At 43.2% G+C, this 14538-nt stretch overlaps 1 protein-coding gene across 2 annotated transcripts in view; it reads left to right on the top strand.

Moving 5' to 3' along the window:
- Window positions 1–14538, top strand: part of TMPRSS2 (transmembrane serine protease 2) — a 277324-nt gene that overhangs the window by 145981 nt on the left and 116805 nt on the right. For both annotated transcript variants that reach the window (XM_069202592.1, XM_069202591.1), the window contains 3 exons: window positions 10276–10486; window positions 12582–12668; window positions 13165–13284. In XM_069202592.1, the coding sequence (XP_069058693.1) occupies window positions 10276–10486; window positions 12582–12668; window positions 13165–13284 (418 nt within the window). The remainder of the gene's footprint in view (window positions 1–10275; window positions 10487–12581; window positions 12669–13164; window positions 13285–14538) is intronic.

Raw genomic sequence — 14538 nt, 5'->3', positions numbered from 1 at the left:
TTGCAGTCTAGTGGGAGTAAATTTTGCAAGGCTCGGACCTCTTCTATATTGTGTTTGAGGAAGCAGTGCATGTGGAATTAAGTTTACTTATTTGAAGTGCCTTGTCACCCACACAGGCATTCAGGCGATTTACATAGAACTAGTGTATATGAGTATGTCAAAGACACAAAGAAACGAGGGGAGCGTGAGGGAGGCGGGGGAGGCCGGACGGTAAAATTGATAATCTCGGTAGTGTTAATGACATCTGCTAAATTGTATCATCCAGTGCTTAATTTGTAAATAAATATGTGCCGGTGGCCAAAGCCCTCTGAAGCCATTTCGGGCCTCTTCAATCCCTTTAAAGCCACTCCCTGCCCCTTCAGCTACCTCCGGCAGCTTTCTGCTTTCTACCTTTGTGACGCTTTTTCATTTTTCTCTTCCTCCGTCTTTCCCGTGTGTGGCTTTTGCTCGCAGCAAATGCTTGAGCAAATGCTTGAGGCAGAAGAATTAGCTCCGGCCCTCAAAAATAAGTGCCGGTACTCAGCATCGGAAACAATATTCACAAATTAAGCCCTGGTATCATGCCCGTCTTTCCTATGGCTGCCTGAATATCTGTTGATGTTTCTTAGAGGAGACTGTGGAGCTCACCACATAAGCGCTTCCTATTTGCAAGGGTAATCCTTGTTTGCACAGCGCTTGTGTGGATTGTGAACTCATTCAGACACGTCCATAGAGCTCTTCAGAAGAATTAAGGAGCTGTTGCGAGGTATTCAAAGTTCGTCTGTGGTTAATGCTTTCAGCCAATGGGTCCCACACATAAGCAAGTTTGACAAAACGCCTTGTGCTTATGTGGAAAAATCGAAATAATTGAAGAGCAAGGCATGTCCAGTGCCTCCCATCAACTCAGTTTCCACGTAGTTAAAAATGTGAAACTTTTCATTTAAAAATCAGAAAGATGGTAACTTGTATCTCGTGAAAGGTTTGTTAAATGTTTTTTTAACTGTTTGAGGTCTGCAGTGCCATAGATGTCAATGAAGCATAGCACATCCTTAAGTGCTAGGGGTTTGGCACTCTGCTGGCCTTGGCAGAGGAGGATCCCCAGCCTGATTGGTGCTTGTCCTCCTCTGCCACTGCATTGTAATTTGCAACAGAGTTGCAGCTTGCAGTGTGAGAAGTGAGGATGCTTTAGCTTTCCTCCAGCGAGTTGACAATCAGTGCTTTATTCTTATATTAGAAAATACCACTCTTTCAGAACTCGAGGGGACTCCTTCTATATCTCTGGGACACCATGAGAAATCTGTGAAGTTCTTCTCTGCATCAAATGTCACAATCTGTCACACAGACTATTTAGATAACAGATGATCAACATTGGTCCACCGACCATTTACATCAGATGTGTCCAATAGTGGTCTACGAGGGCCAAGTCTATGCCAGATTTCCAGCATACCATGTGATTTAGCTAACTATTCCTGTACGAAATTTGGTTGTTGGTTAACTGGGATGTGAACCCTGGTCAAGCCGCAACCACAATCTTTGTCAGGATAAGACGCAAGCCAACTCCAGATTAACCTGTGCTCAGCCCTCTGATAACTTGGCACAGAGCAGTCAGGCTTAATTAGAGGTAGTGTGTAAAATATTTGTTCAACTCTTCAAACAGTAACACAGTGAAAACACACTGTGAAAGGAACCCACAACAGAGTTAGAAAACTAGAGTAGATTTTATTGGATACAACAATACCAAAAAAAACACAAAAAAAAAACAAAAGCAAATTAGTAGAACAGGAGATATTGAATTGTAAAGTTTTAAGTAAAAATAGCTGCACAAAGCGCAATTGGAGATGTCTGGTCGCGCCGGACCGGGACAAAGTCACAGTTGACCATGGCATGACGTAGGCCTGCCGAACAAAGTATCTTAAATCCTGGTTGCGGATGTTGTGTGACTGCAAATCGAAGCTGCGTTGCGCCACTAAGGCAATATGCAGTTCCGAGATGCAGCGAAGCTGCGGTGCGAGGTCCTGTTGAATTCACATCGAGGATCATGTCAATGGGGCTTGCAGTGTGAAGGCTGGTGACGGGGATGTGTTGCGCATTCGAGGTGATGCGTTGATTCGGAAAAGCGGTGAAGCTGCATTGTGGAGGTTTGAATTTGAGGCTGCTGTCGGCAAGAGATGTAAGGACCTACTTCAAGGAAGTGTTGCGTAGTGTTAGTTCGTAAGGTGATGCCTCAAACCCAAGATACAGAATGCAGCGGCATTTGTAGTCTTTTGCGACAGGCTCTATTCACGCACCAGCGGCGATGCTCAGCCGAGGAGATGCATTGGTGGTACTCTGGAATGCATCACTCAGCAGAGAGGATGCACCAGTTCCACTGGCAAGCACCTTAGGCCCACCTCTGAGGGTCCAGGACTGGGGTGGCACCACTTAGCAGGGTAGACTCACAGATGGCAGAGTCCAGTTGCAGAAGCAGGGTTGATGGAAGTCTGTTATGTCCCTGAGATTTCAGATCAGGAGGCCAGCCAACTAGCCCTTGAAGTTATTCTGGGTTCAAGAGATGCAGGTCTAGTCCTTCTCACATAGCCAAAAGGGCAGCAGCAGCAGCAGGCCAGCAAAGCAGGAGTCCAGCAGATGGGTGTCCTTCAGCAGCACAGCAATCTTTCTTCCTGGAAGAGTATTCACAGGTCCAGAAGTCTACTGAAGTGGTGGTGTCTGAGGTACAGTGTTTATACCTTGTTGCCCTGATTATGGAAAGTTGGGAGAAACTTCTAGACAGTGGCTTTGAAGTGCAATCCCTACCTCCTTTGCCATGGCTCCAAGCTGACTGGAGTGAAAATACAGGGCTGTTAGGCCCTTTGTATGGAATAGTACTCAGCCTTTTCAGGTGTAAGTGAATCTGTGTCCAGCTCCTCCCTCCCCTCCTACTCCAGATGGCCCATCAAGTCACACCTAATCTCCCATTGTGCATTGCTGCCTAGGAACAAAGCCCAACTGCCAACTACACCCAGTCATGTGACCAGAGACAAACATTTTTATAATTTCAATTTGAAATCCGACTTCATCATAAGTAGGGGTTTTCAACTGAGATTCCAGAGACACCAAACTTGAAGGAATGATCTCTTCCAATTTGGAAATTACACTTATAAGATGTAATAAGGCAACTTATAACTTCAGTGTTAGAGTTATCCTATGAGAAAGATAGGTCTTGCAGTGGTGAGTTTTTCACCACCAAGACATGTAAAAGTACAAAATGCACGTCCTATTTTTTAAATACATTGCGACCTGCCCTCTGAGCTGTCCAGGGCCAACCCGAGGGGTGACTTTTGTGTATTAAAAGGAAGATTTGGGCAGAGCAACAGATTTATTTGGCCAGGTCAAAATGGCAGTTTTAAACTGCACACACAGCTTTTGCAGTAGCAAGCCTGAAACATGTTTGAAGGGCTGCAGTGCTTCAAGCCCACTAGTAAGATTTAGTTTAGAGGTCCCGGGCACATGTATTGCACTTTACTAGGGACAAGTAAGTAAATTAACTATGCCAGTTAGGGATAAGCCAATATGACCATGTTTTAGTGAAGAGAGCACAAGCAATTTGACCCCTGTTAAGTGCTCAGAGTCCTAATACCAGCAAAAACTAGACCTGGGAAGCCCCTGCTTTGTTTAAGGACCCATACAATAACGCAAAGTTTTGACACCGTTCACGTGTGCATGACTATTGTGTCAAATCGTGAAGAAAGGGCCAGTTGCAAAAGAAGAAATTCCCCAGCAGATGTTGTAACATGTTTTATGACAGGGACGCCAAAAAGACTACTTTGTATTTCACAATTTAGGAAAACACAATGTGTCAAACAGATAGGTTAATATTCCTCTCACTAAATAAACAAGAATGGGAAGGAAGGAGCTTGAGGGGAAAAGCTTCTTTGCTGTATGACCAGGGATTTCCGATTAACAATCCTGTTAGCCTGAGGTATTAGAATGCAGCCTTTCTTCGCAAAAAAAACAAAAAAAAACAAGGAAGGACGGGAGCCAGTTAGGTGAGAGAAAGCAGCAAGAGAGGGCGCAGAGAGCAAACAGCGCAAATGTGACCAAGATAACAGGATGATTTACAACCCTGTTTACAGCGAAGCCAAGCTGCAACTAAAATGAGAAGCTTCAGCGAACACGAGCAGGAAAGGAAGAGAAAAAAAAGTCCCCAAAGAAAAACAAACACAACAACGCGTAATTATACAGTAGTTGGTCCCTGCTCCCAAAGAGAAAAATGAGGGATAAATAGGCATGACTGACCACTAGCAAGCAAGGGTTTTTAAATGACCCGTGAAATGAACAAATGAAATGGGTTTAAACCCACAGAAGAAGTATACTTAAAAGTACACATGAGGTTGTACGCTTACTCTCAACCTAATGAAGACAGAAAAGTGAAGGAGGAAGGCAATAAGTTAAGGGGAAGACCACCCTAAGGCTGACAGGTGTAAACATTTTTATTTAGATACATTTTATGGCAACGCATCCCATAAAGATTTCATGAAATTCTGAAATAGATCTGGCCATTGGCGCCATTGAAAGTCGTCATCAACATTAGCCAATGCATAAACTAACAGAAAAGGAAGGAGAATAGGAAGGCCTGCGGGCCTTACAGCATTTGACATTCCCATTCAAAAGAAATTACGGACATATCAAAATTGCAGAGGCCATTTTCAAATAGCCAACATCATTAGAGGGGATCAGAAGGCAGTGGTTGGGACAAATGCCTCTGTCTCATTGGTTTTCTGTCCAGTGGTCACAGCTTTGATGGCAGTAAAGGAATTCAGATAAATACTATTGGGAAAATGAGTAAAACCAGTATCTGAAACAAATTGTAACTTGAATGCTCGAATTATTTTTCTGTATATCGTCAAGAAGTTAGAAATAGATGTATAAAGCTTTTGTAGAGGACCACTTGTTAAAAACAACTTCAAACCTCATATGTATTTATGCATGTGTTAAATGAAGCACTGCATAATATTTGAGGAGGCCTCACAGTGCTTATGTAGGGGTTACCAACAGGAAAAATTTGAATTTGATTAGTTGCCCAATCATTCCAGTACAAAGACTGAACTCTGACAAGAACTCTCCTCCTTGTGAGTCAATAAACAAGGCCTAACCTCTTTGGTGTTGGATCACACGGTCTGGGTACTTGGTCTGGAATGGTAAGCAGCACCCAGTCTTAAGTGTCTGACTATCACGGCAACAGGAGCAATCCATGTAAAGGGGAGTAGCGAGCAGAATTGGAAGAACTATGTCCATTAACCAACCCCAAGTTATACTTGGCACAAGCATCCAGCGCCGGCTTTAGGACTGTCAACCAGTGCAGCTGCATCTGACGCTATCCTGGGAGGTGGGGCTCTGTGAATAGAAATAAATTATGTGTTTAAAAGCACTCACTGCAGAGTTGCTTGTGTGTCATACATTTTTCAGGCAATAATAAAATGTTTTGTCATAAATCCAAAGTTTGTACTTCTTTCTTAAAAGATGGCATGTGATTCCTACACCTTGTAATCCACATTGCCTTCTGTATCATTTCCTATACACTCATTTACGCAAGTATGATTCATTGTCTCTGTATAATGTGTGTGTGTGTAATGTAAAGTGCGCTGACACCCTATACTGGTAGGATTAGTGCTTTAAAACAAATGTATGTGAGAAAGGGGCTATGGAGAAATAAGGGAATCTGTGAAGAATGAGGTCTGGGGTGGGGTGATGATCATGGTTTTGTCGTGCCCAACACCCCTTTTCTCTTGCAGGTCATATTAGTATGTCGTATTTATGTGGGTTAACGGGTGGGGTCATGATTGGTGGGACAGTCCGGGTCCATGTAAGGCATCCTTTTAGACCAAAACAACAGTGGCGTCACTGGAACCTCCAAGGGGTTCTGGCACCAAGTTGAAAGGAGGTTGCAGTGACATGGAGGGTTGGGGGTGATCACTCACACACGGTCCTTACCTGGCAACCACCCACTCAGGCACAGTGGGCACAAGCTACCACAGGCCCTGGGGGGGAGGAATATGGGTGCAGGGGGTGCCCAAAGTAGGTATCCTAGCGGGCAGAGGGCCCCCTTGCACAGTAACTCCCAGTGTGGGAGTGCAGTGGGTGGGGTCCTCCCATAAGGAGGGATTCATCCATGTTCATTTTATTGGAAAAGGGGTTTTAAGAGTAAGGCTTCCAGTACCATTCACGACCTCACTTGTAAAATTTGTTTTGATGGATGCACAGGAACAATCTTTGTTATGGGTAGGTAACTCCCAAGTACTAGTGTCTCTGTTAAGGCTAGTACTTAATTCTGTAAGCAAAAATGTAAAATTGTGGATTACTGTGCATAAAGTGATGAAATGTGTTTTTGTATGTATGTGTTTATAAGTACTGCCTGGCGTGTTACAACCCCTAACCCAAAGAACTTGATTTGTGTTCCTGTCAGTGACATGGGTGTGGGCTTTGAGGGGAGGTTTTCCCAAAGGACATGGGCAGCTACCTGGCCATAGTAAATCTTCAGGTGCAGTCCTGAGGGGGAATTTGTGGCGTGGGCATTCACAATGAAGGGTTTAACTTGAATTTAAATATTTGCATTCACAATTGACCCAAACTTCAATATTATCTATTAATCACATGCCATCACCTACTTTTACCAAGCATTAGGAGGTGCATACTCTATGGCCGAATTATATGACAAGAATGATTTGTCTGTGTAGAGTAGGAAATCGGCCTTGGCGGTGAAAAGCATCAATTATTCTGTGTCCGAATATATCTGAGCTACGAGTTTGTCTTCTCTTTCTGCTGCACAGGGTCATAGCTTCAAAAGAAATACATTACCCAGTTGCTGGTTGGATCAAGTGACTCTGAGTTGGGTCTGGCAGTTTTATCTCTTCTGGTTTTCCAACTAGCTTATAAACACTCACAGCACAAAAGCATGTCCTCTTTATTTGAGGACTCCTTTAGACCTGGCCCTCTTTCTCTCTCCCATTCAAAAAAAGAATCCGAGAAACATATTAGGCTGCATTGGGATCTCGTGACTCCAAAGTGACCTGATGCAGAGTACCCTTTCCCAGTAAAACTGTGTTACTCCCCAGTTTGGCCCTACGAGGACACACATTCTCTTGCCATCTGGTACTTGGGGGCTCACAGAGGGCCTGATTTAGATTTCGGCAGATGGGTTACTCTGTCACAGTGGTGATGGATAGCCCGTCCGCCAAAATATAAATCCCATAGGATATAATGGTACTTATATTTTGGCGGACGGGATATCTGTCATTGTTGTGATGGAGTAACCCATCCACCGAAACCTAAGCCAGGCCCAGACTGTGTCAAGCAATCTTTGTCATGGTGGAAAGTGCATGGATGTCAATTCACCGAAATGCCAGGGGTAGCGGAGTGACATCACACACCCTTTAACCTCCACTTGCACTCACACATAACCACAATTGTACACTTACATAAACTCTCTCTCTCACATAAACACACTCTAACCCACAAAAACACACACAATATGCATTTAAAAGCATTTTTACTTAGCACAGCTGCCATGGAAGGGCATACTCCAGAGACCTGTACTCCATTTTTATTACAGTAATAGTGAATATCTCATTATTCACTATTACTGTAATAAATAATTGACAGAAAACAAAGAGTTGGTCCCCAACTGACGTCCATAAGGATGAGCTACCACTGTTTCTGGCACTGAATTTGCCACCTCTGAGATCGGGGTCGCAAAGGCAGTGCCAGGGGTCACAAAGGGCAAGCAATGGGTCGTAGCTGCGACCCCTAAATGACCTGCATGGGGAAGTGGAAGGGCGGGATAAATATGAGTGGCCCTTTTTCAGTAGCTCTCCTGTTTCTTTAGCAAGGAAGTTATTAAAGATTAGATCTCTTCCATCCATCTGCTCAAACATTCGACAATAAGGCTTCTATGGCAAATGTTATACGCTAACACACTAACTTTTGTCTTTATTGAAAAAAACCTTCTGTGAATGTTGGAATGCACCTTTTTAGGGTCGAGCCTGGGATAGCATGTGCTTGCGCATGCGTGTCGCTTGCAAGACGCTGTAGTAGTTAGAAAAGGGCTCGGAGCCCCGCCCATGTCATGTCAGTGTCTTTCATTGGTTCGTGGGCTTGCTTTTTAAAATCTGCTTGCTTTTATTAGTGGAAGGCATGCATACGTCATGCCTTTTCCGGTGGCTAGCTCTCCTCGAGCGCAGCAACCAAGTACTGAAAACATACAAGGCTCGCTGTTTTCTGGTTTGCGGACTACTTTTTATCTTTTTTCGCAGCGCGATCTCGCTTGGCAGAAGTTGAGCGCTTTGCATGACATCGACCCTGAGACCATTTCTATTTCCATTTCTGATTTTTAGTAGCACCATCGCACTAGTTTTTTCCCCATTTAATGAGGCAAGAAAAGTCCACCTGGGAGTTTACAACTTCTAATAGCTCTAACTCAGAGAAATGCGAGACCCGTTGCATTGCAAATGCTTGTTCTATTACTGGAGTTTCGAGTGGTGGAACAGGTGTCATGCAAATACTTGCTGAGATGTTGTTATTCACTCCTTTCTCAGGTCATTCAGTTTTTGAACTCTTGCATAAAATGTGTTTTCGAATAACACGCTCGAGATGTTTTCATTTGTATAAAAATGTTCTTGGTGTGGCACTCCACTACTCCTTGTAGTTAGTTTCATTCTTGATATCAAAAGGTGAGTTTCCAAATGGCTTTAAGAATGTTAGTTACTTTTCAGAATACCTGCGCTCCTGCATCCTTTGACAGCGATGGCATAAAGATATTTCAGCCCAGTATACCCCTCTTAAGGCATCAGGCACAGTTTGCATGGGCTCCTATGGGTGGCACAATACATGATGCAGCCCATGGGAGACTCCTGGTCTACCAATGCCCTCGGTAGCTAAATGCCATATAGTAGGGACCCACAGTGGTGCACAAGTATGCCAATTGTGGGGCAAGAAAGTTACAAAGCAACCAAATTTAGAGGAGAGAGTACAGCCACTGGGGTTCTGGTTAGCAGGATCCCAGTGAACTTCAATCTGAACATGCTGACACCAAGCAAAAAGTGTGGGTAACTATGCTAGAAAGATGGTACTTTCCTACAGTGTTCATTCTTTCTTCCTGTAGCATCAACTATGTGGTTTTCCTGACTGTCTAGTGCCTAGTCTCATCTACTCCCCAATTAAAGGCCACTCCCCCATCTGCTGGCATGTTCATAGATTTAGTAGTTTAACCAATGTTGTTTACAAAAAATAGTGAACTAGGCTCCACAGTAAGGGGCCAGTCAAAGGTCTTTGGGCCAGATGTAGCAAAGTGTTTGCGCCTCGCAAACAGCGAAAAACGCCGTTTGCGAGGCGCAAAAGCCTCTTTGCTATGCAGAAATGCATTTTGCGAGTCGGATCCGACTCGAAAAATGCATTTCCGACTTGCAAATAGGAAGGAGTGTTACCTTCCTAATTGTGACACGCAACGCTATTCAATTTCATTTGCGACCGCGAAAGCGGTCGCAAATGAAATTGCAGTTACCATCCACTTGAAGTGGATGGTAACCAAGTCGCAAATGGGAAGGGGTCCCCAGGGGACCCCTTCCCCTTTGTGAATGGAAACAAAAATCATTTTTCAGAGCAGGCAGTGGTCCTATGGACCACTGCCTGCTCTGAAAAATACCGAAACAAAAGGTTTCGGCTTTTTTTCTAAGTGCAGCTCGTTTTCCTTTAAAGAAAACGGGCTTCAGATAGAAAAAAAATACCTGCTTTATTAAAAAGCAGTCATGGACATGGTGGTCTGCCGACTCCAGCAGGCCACCATCCCCGTGAGTGCCCATACTCGCAATGGGGTCGCAAAATGCGACCCACCTCATTAATATTAATGAGGTGGGTCTTTGCGACCCCATTGCAAGTTGCAGAAGGTGTCTGAGACACCTTTCTGCATACCAAATTGCGAGTTGCAATTTGCGAGTCGCACGGACTCGCAAATTGCAAGTCGCAATTTGTTTTTTCCCTACATCCGGCCCTTAATAACTAAACACAATGTGCCCAGTGGCTTCATATGCCAGGAATCTCTTCCAATGATCCTCTTTATTACTCTTCTGACCCTGAGCAGGTATGCTCTTACTGGAGCAATACATGATACCCAGCAGCAAGGTAAATTCATGGGCTCACACTAATGCACAACCTGATGCAGTCTCCCTGTTAACTTCATGTGCAATATTTTGTTCTAGCTGTGGCTGCTTTTTGTTATAATAGTAGCTTACTGTATTTCTCCCATTTATCTATTTTTCTCTTTAGGGGTCACAGGAGAGACCATACTATGATAATTGTGGCTATCAACCAGAGCACACCAGCCCTTACACATATCCAGTGGACCGAAACCTGTATGTGGCGTACCCACCTCCGACGACATATCCTTCCTCATTGCCTCACTACATACCAAGGGTTTCTGCTAATGACTGCGTGCCAGTGGCGGAGGACCCAAAGCCAGGCAAATACTGTTCACCAAGTATGTCCTTTATGCTTCAGTATTTCACATCACTCTGGATTACATGGTTGTTAGTGTGTGACCAGTGTCCAGCACCTCCACCTTCCTTTGTTTTCACCAAAGATTGATGGACCAATCAAGCTTTACTCTTATCTGTTACATGCAGTTGAAATTGTAGAATTGCTGTTTTTGTTAGTTTCTAAAAGCTGTTTTAAAAACGTGCAGGTCAGAGAAGAAGAAGCAAAGACAGATATTGATATGGGCCAGTTGAATTCGGGTTGTAACTCCTAAGTGAGAAAGTACAAACACCCTTGGTGGTTGTCTTGAGCTGGCCAAAAACTGAATTGTGGGTGTCGGAATAAAGGACTGTGGGATGGTGGCCGCAAACAATGCTAGTTGCAAAGCCATTATAAACTTGTTATACCTTTAAAACTTTTAAAAAACATTTCTGGTTCAGCTATTAAACTATGCAAAAGATACATTGCGTGTTTTTACTAACTCAGTTCAATTTTTTTTTTAGGAAGAGTCCTGTTGGGCCTAGAAAGAGAAACCTTATAAACCTATTTGTTTAATTGAAATGGCTGTGCCCTATAATCTCCAACAAACACAGAGTTGGACTGTCATTGGAAAAGTAGAGTAAATCACAACCCTAGAATTAGAAATAATAATACACAAAGTTTAGAAAGCAATGTGTGACATGTCGCAACTAATTGTGTAGTCTTACCCTAGGAGATTCTTTGAGTTGGCTTGCCTGTCCTTTCTGATTTTTGGAAAGCTGGCAATAAGAGAAATAGAGAGCTGCCAAGGACCAGAGTGATGATGTGGGCAAGACTTCAGTACTAGGATGAACCTGCAGACTGGTGACTTACTATTAGTGTTCGGATGTCAGAAGATCCAAAGGGTTAGTTGCCTCATGGCTCCCCTCACCGACCAATAGGGCAGCGATGGATGAGTCGCTGGCCATAGGGTTGTCCCCTGACCTGTTTTTATGGTCTGCCTTGACAGTGCAGCTGTCACCAGCCAATTATGTTAGAATTACCAGGAGGATATGTTTTGATTGGGAAGAAATTGTGTGCTTCCACAAAAAGTGCTTGCCCTCCACACAGCTGTGATCATTTTATTAACTTAGCTAGCTCTCTGAGCTTGAAGTTTCAGGGGCATAAACATGATGTTGTAAAGCTATTCAAGTGTCTTAGAAAACTGGATAATATATTTTGTTTTTCTCTGGAGGAATAACAGATAGGAGGAGGGCAGTCATTGACCTACATGGATGTTTAGGTCTGGCTTCACAGTGCAACTGACACTTGACCTTTTAATTTAGACCAATATAATTCTTTGCCTCCACACACTACATACCCATTACCATCCTATCTACTTATAATAGTTCACATTGTCATACAACATTCCTTAAAAGCCAGACCTACTGGCACTGTAATGCTTGTTTATGTTTTGGCTGTTGACCCCTTTAGCCCCTTTTGTCTAGATCTGTTGTTTGAAATATACAGATAGTGTGCTTTGGGGCAGCCCCTTGCTTGTGGCTTGATGTCTCTGTTATTTATCCCAGTTTTGTCCTCTTGATTTGATGTTTTTGTTCACTATGCATGTGTTGTCCTGCACATGAGCCTTTTAATCTCAGTGTTCTTATGGGTTGACTTCAAATCTTCCACTTCCACAAACTACTATTTTCTTTTCCTTTAATACATTATTCCTGAGTTAGAAGAGCCCAGCAATGGTGTAGGAATTTTTGAAATGACTCAATACACAAAACAGTTCACAGCACCATGCTTTGTACCAATTCAGTGTACCTGAGGACATTTATTAAAACTGCCTCTGCTGAAAATTGTAACTGATGTCTTTGGAAAATTATATTAAAAGACTATTTCATTTCTTTGTCAGTAATGGGAATTGTTTAAAGCGGCGAAGTACTTCAAAGCCCATAAAACGAAAAATATGGGCAATTCCAATGCCAGCTCTTAATGAAAATGCTGTATTTTACAGTGATCAGGAATAGATTAAAACGTACACTCCTTACAATGTACTAACTAAACTAATAGGAATAAACTGTATGTACTCTCGCTATTCACACTTAAAACCTATACTTGTATTTTTATTACAGAAACCAGAAAGATTCTCTGCATCAGTGCAGCGACTGGACTTCTTGTCGCTGCTGCTGTGGTTGCAGCGGTGCTCGTTTGGTACTTTGGTAAGGATCTGGCATGAAACCTGGTCTTTTCCCCCTTTACTGTGGCTCCATCTTAAGACAGCACCAACCCAGTATATGTTTTCATTAGCATGTTCTGCACTTTATGCTCTTTCTGCGATTTAATGGAAATAATGTACTTGAACGTAAAGTGTGGCTTGAATGATCCTGGATAGTTTCCTCCTCCCCTGCAGAAGAGTAAAACATGCTCTTTTGCAGATGAGAAGAGAAGCCATATTGCGCCCTCTCCAGGGGCTAGAATGGCACCAGTTTCTGGGTGACGATGATCTGACCTCTCTATGCTGTGGCCTATCAATGGCCTTTTCTTTCTATTTGCAACTCCAGTATTTTAATTTATTGTAGTGTTTTAAGCCACATCCTACTACAGGCACTCACACCTGTTTTTATTTTTATAAATCTATGTTAGTTTATGTATTTCTGGAGATATGTTTTCATGTCCTAACACTCTTCATATGCTTATTTCCTTCTACTTCCCAAGTGACAAAGTACTGCCTATTCAGTGGCATTTCCTGCGGCTCATCAGGCTCCTGTGTTAGCACGACTCAATGGTGTGATGGAACGCCGCAGTGTCCCAATGGGGAAGATGAAAGGCAGTGTGGTAAGTGTTGTCCACTGGGCCGGACTGGGAATCCAGAGCAAATGTTGTCAGATCAACCCCAAGAGGGTACATAATGAGCAAGCCTGACCACTACAATGGGGCTTGGAGGCGGGGGGGGGGGGGTCGGGGGCAGGTATTCTCTCCTGAGAAAAGTTGGAAAAAAAGGCAAAAACTGTGTAATCTTTAACATATTTTTTCATTATATATCCAATTGTATTAGATTTTAAGCATAGTAAATGATGACCTTACAGCGCAACAGAATACAGCAATCTTTATGATTTCCTCACCATCTCCCTCTAACAGTGCCTCTCATCCCTCCATAGCCCCTCTGTCAAATGTACTTCATTTGTTTTATGGCATCTCTCTTACCAGCATAGGGTGTTGGAGCACTTTACTTAACACATACAGCGATAATAAAACATACGTGTGTAAATCAGTGTATAGAAAATGTTATATAAAACAAAGGGACTACAAGGTGTAGGATTCACATGCCATCCATACTGGTAGGCATGTTTTAAGAGTGATTGGTCAAGGGCAGTGGTTCTCAACCTTTTGACTTCTGTGGACCCCCATGTTAACATTACTGGATCCCGAGCCCCCCCCCCCCGGATCATTATTGGATTATGGGGACCCCCCACTGAGTAGGTACTGAAAGCTGGGGTCCTAATCTGTTCATCTTATTTAATTTTCTAAGCAGCCGTGGACCCCCTGACGAGACTTCGCAGACCCCCAGGGGTCCCCGTACCAAAGGTTGGGAACCACTGGTCCAGGGAAGCATAAACTTACGTTTCAGAAAATAACACAGTTGTTAGGGTTGACTTTATTATTATCAATTTATTTCTACCCAAACAAACCCTTTTTAGCTAAATCAGGATAATCAAAGACTGGGAAAAAAACATAACCTTCTAACCTGTATCTTGCAGTATGCATGCAGCTCTTTGATGGCAGTCCATAGCTCAGTGTGCTAGACTGTGATTGTAATTTATAAACTGCACAGTAACAAAAGCATCTCTGAGACAAAAGCAATATCCCACTGAGCTATGCACATAAAATACTGTTCTGTAATCCACATAAAACACATTATTTGCAGCAGGCATATTAACCCTCTGCGCTACCTTGGATGAGTCAAAACTGCCACTAGACAAAACTCCGATCTCTCTCCTATAGGTACATTAATCACCAGAGTCATCTTGACGTTTTTATTGTTGCCTGAAATTTTTTGGATATTCAAGAACCTCTGCATTGCTTTTAAAA

Source organism: Pleurodeles waltl, chromosome 8 (assembly GCF_031143425.1).
Source record: "Pleurodeles waltl isolate 20211129_DDA chromosome 8, aPleWal1.hap1.20221129, whole genome shotgun sequence".
Taxonomy (NCBI): domain Eukaryota; kingdom Metazoa; phylum Chordata; class Amphibia; order Caudata; family Salamandridae; genus Pleurodeles; species Pleurodeles waltl.
The sequence above is the reverse complement of the archived record's forward strand: the minus strand, read 5'-3'. Positions and strand labels throughout refer to the sequence as shown.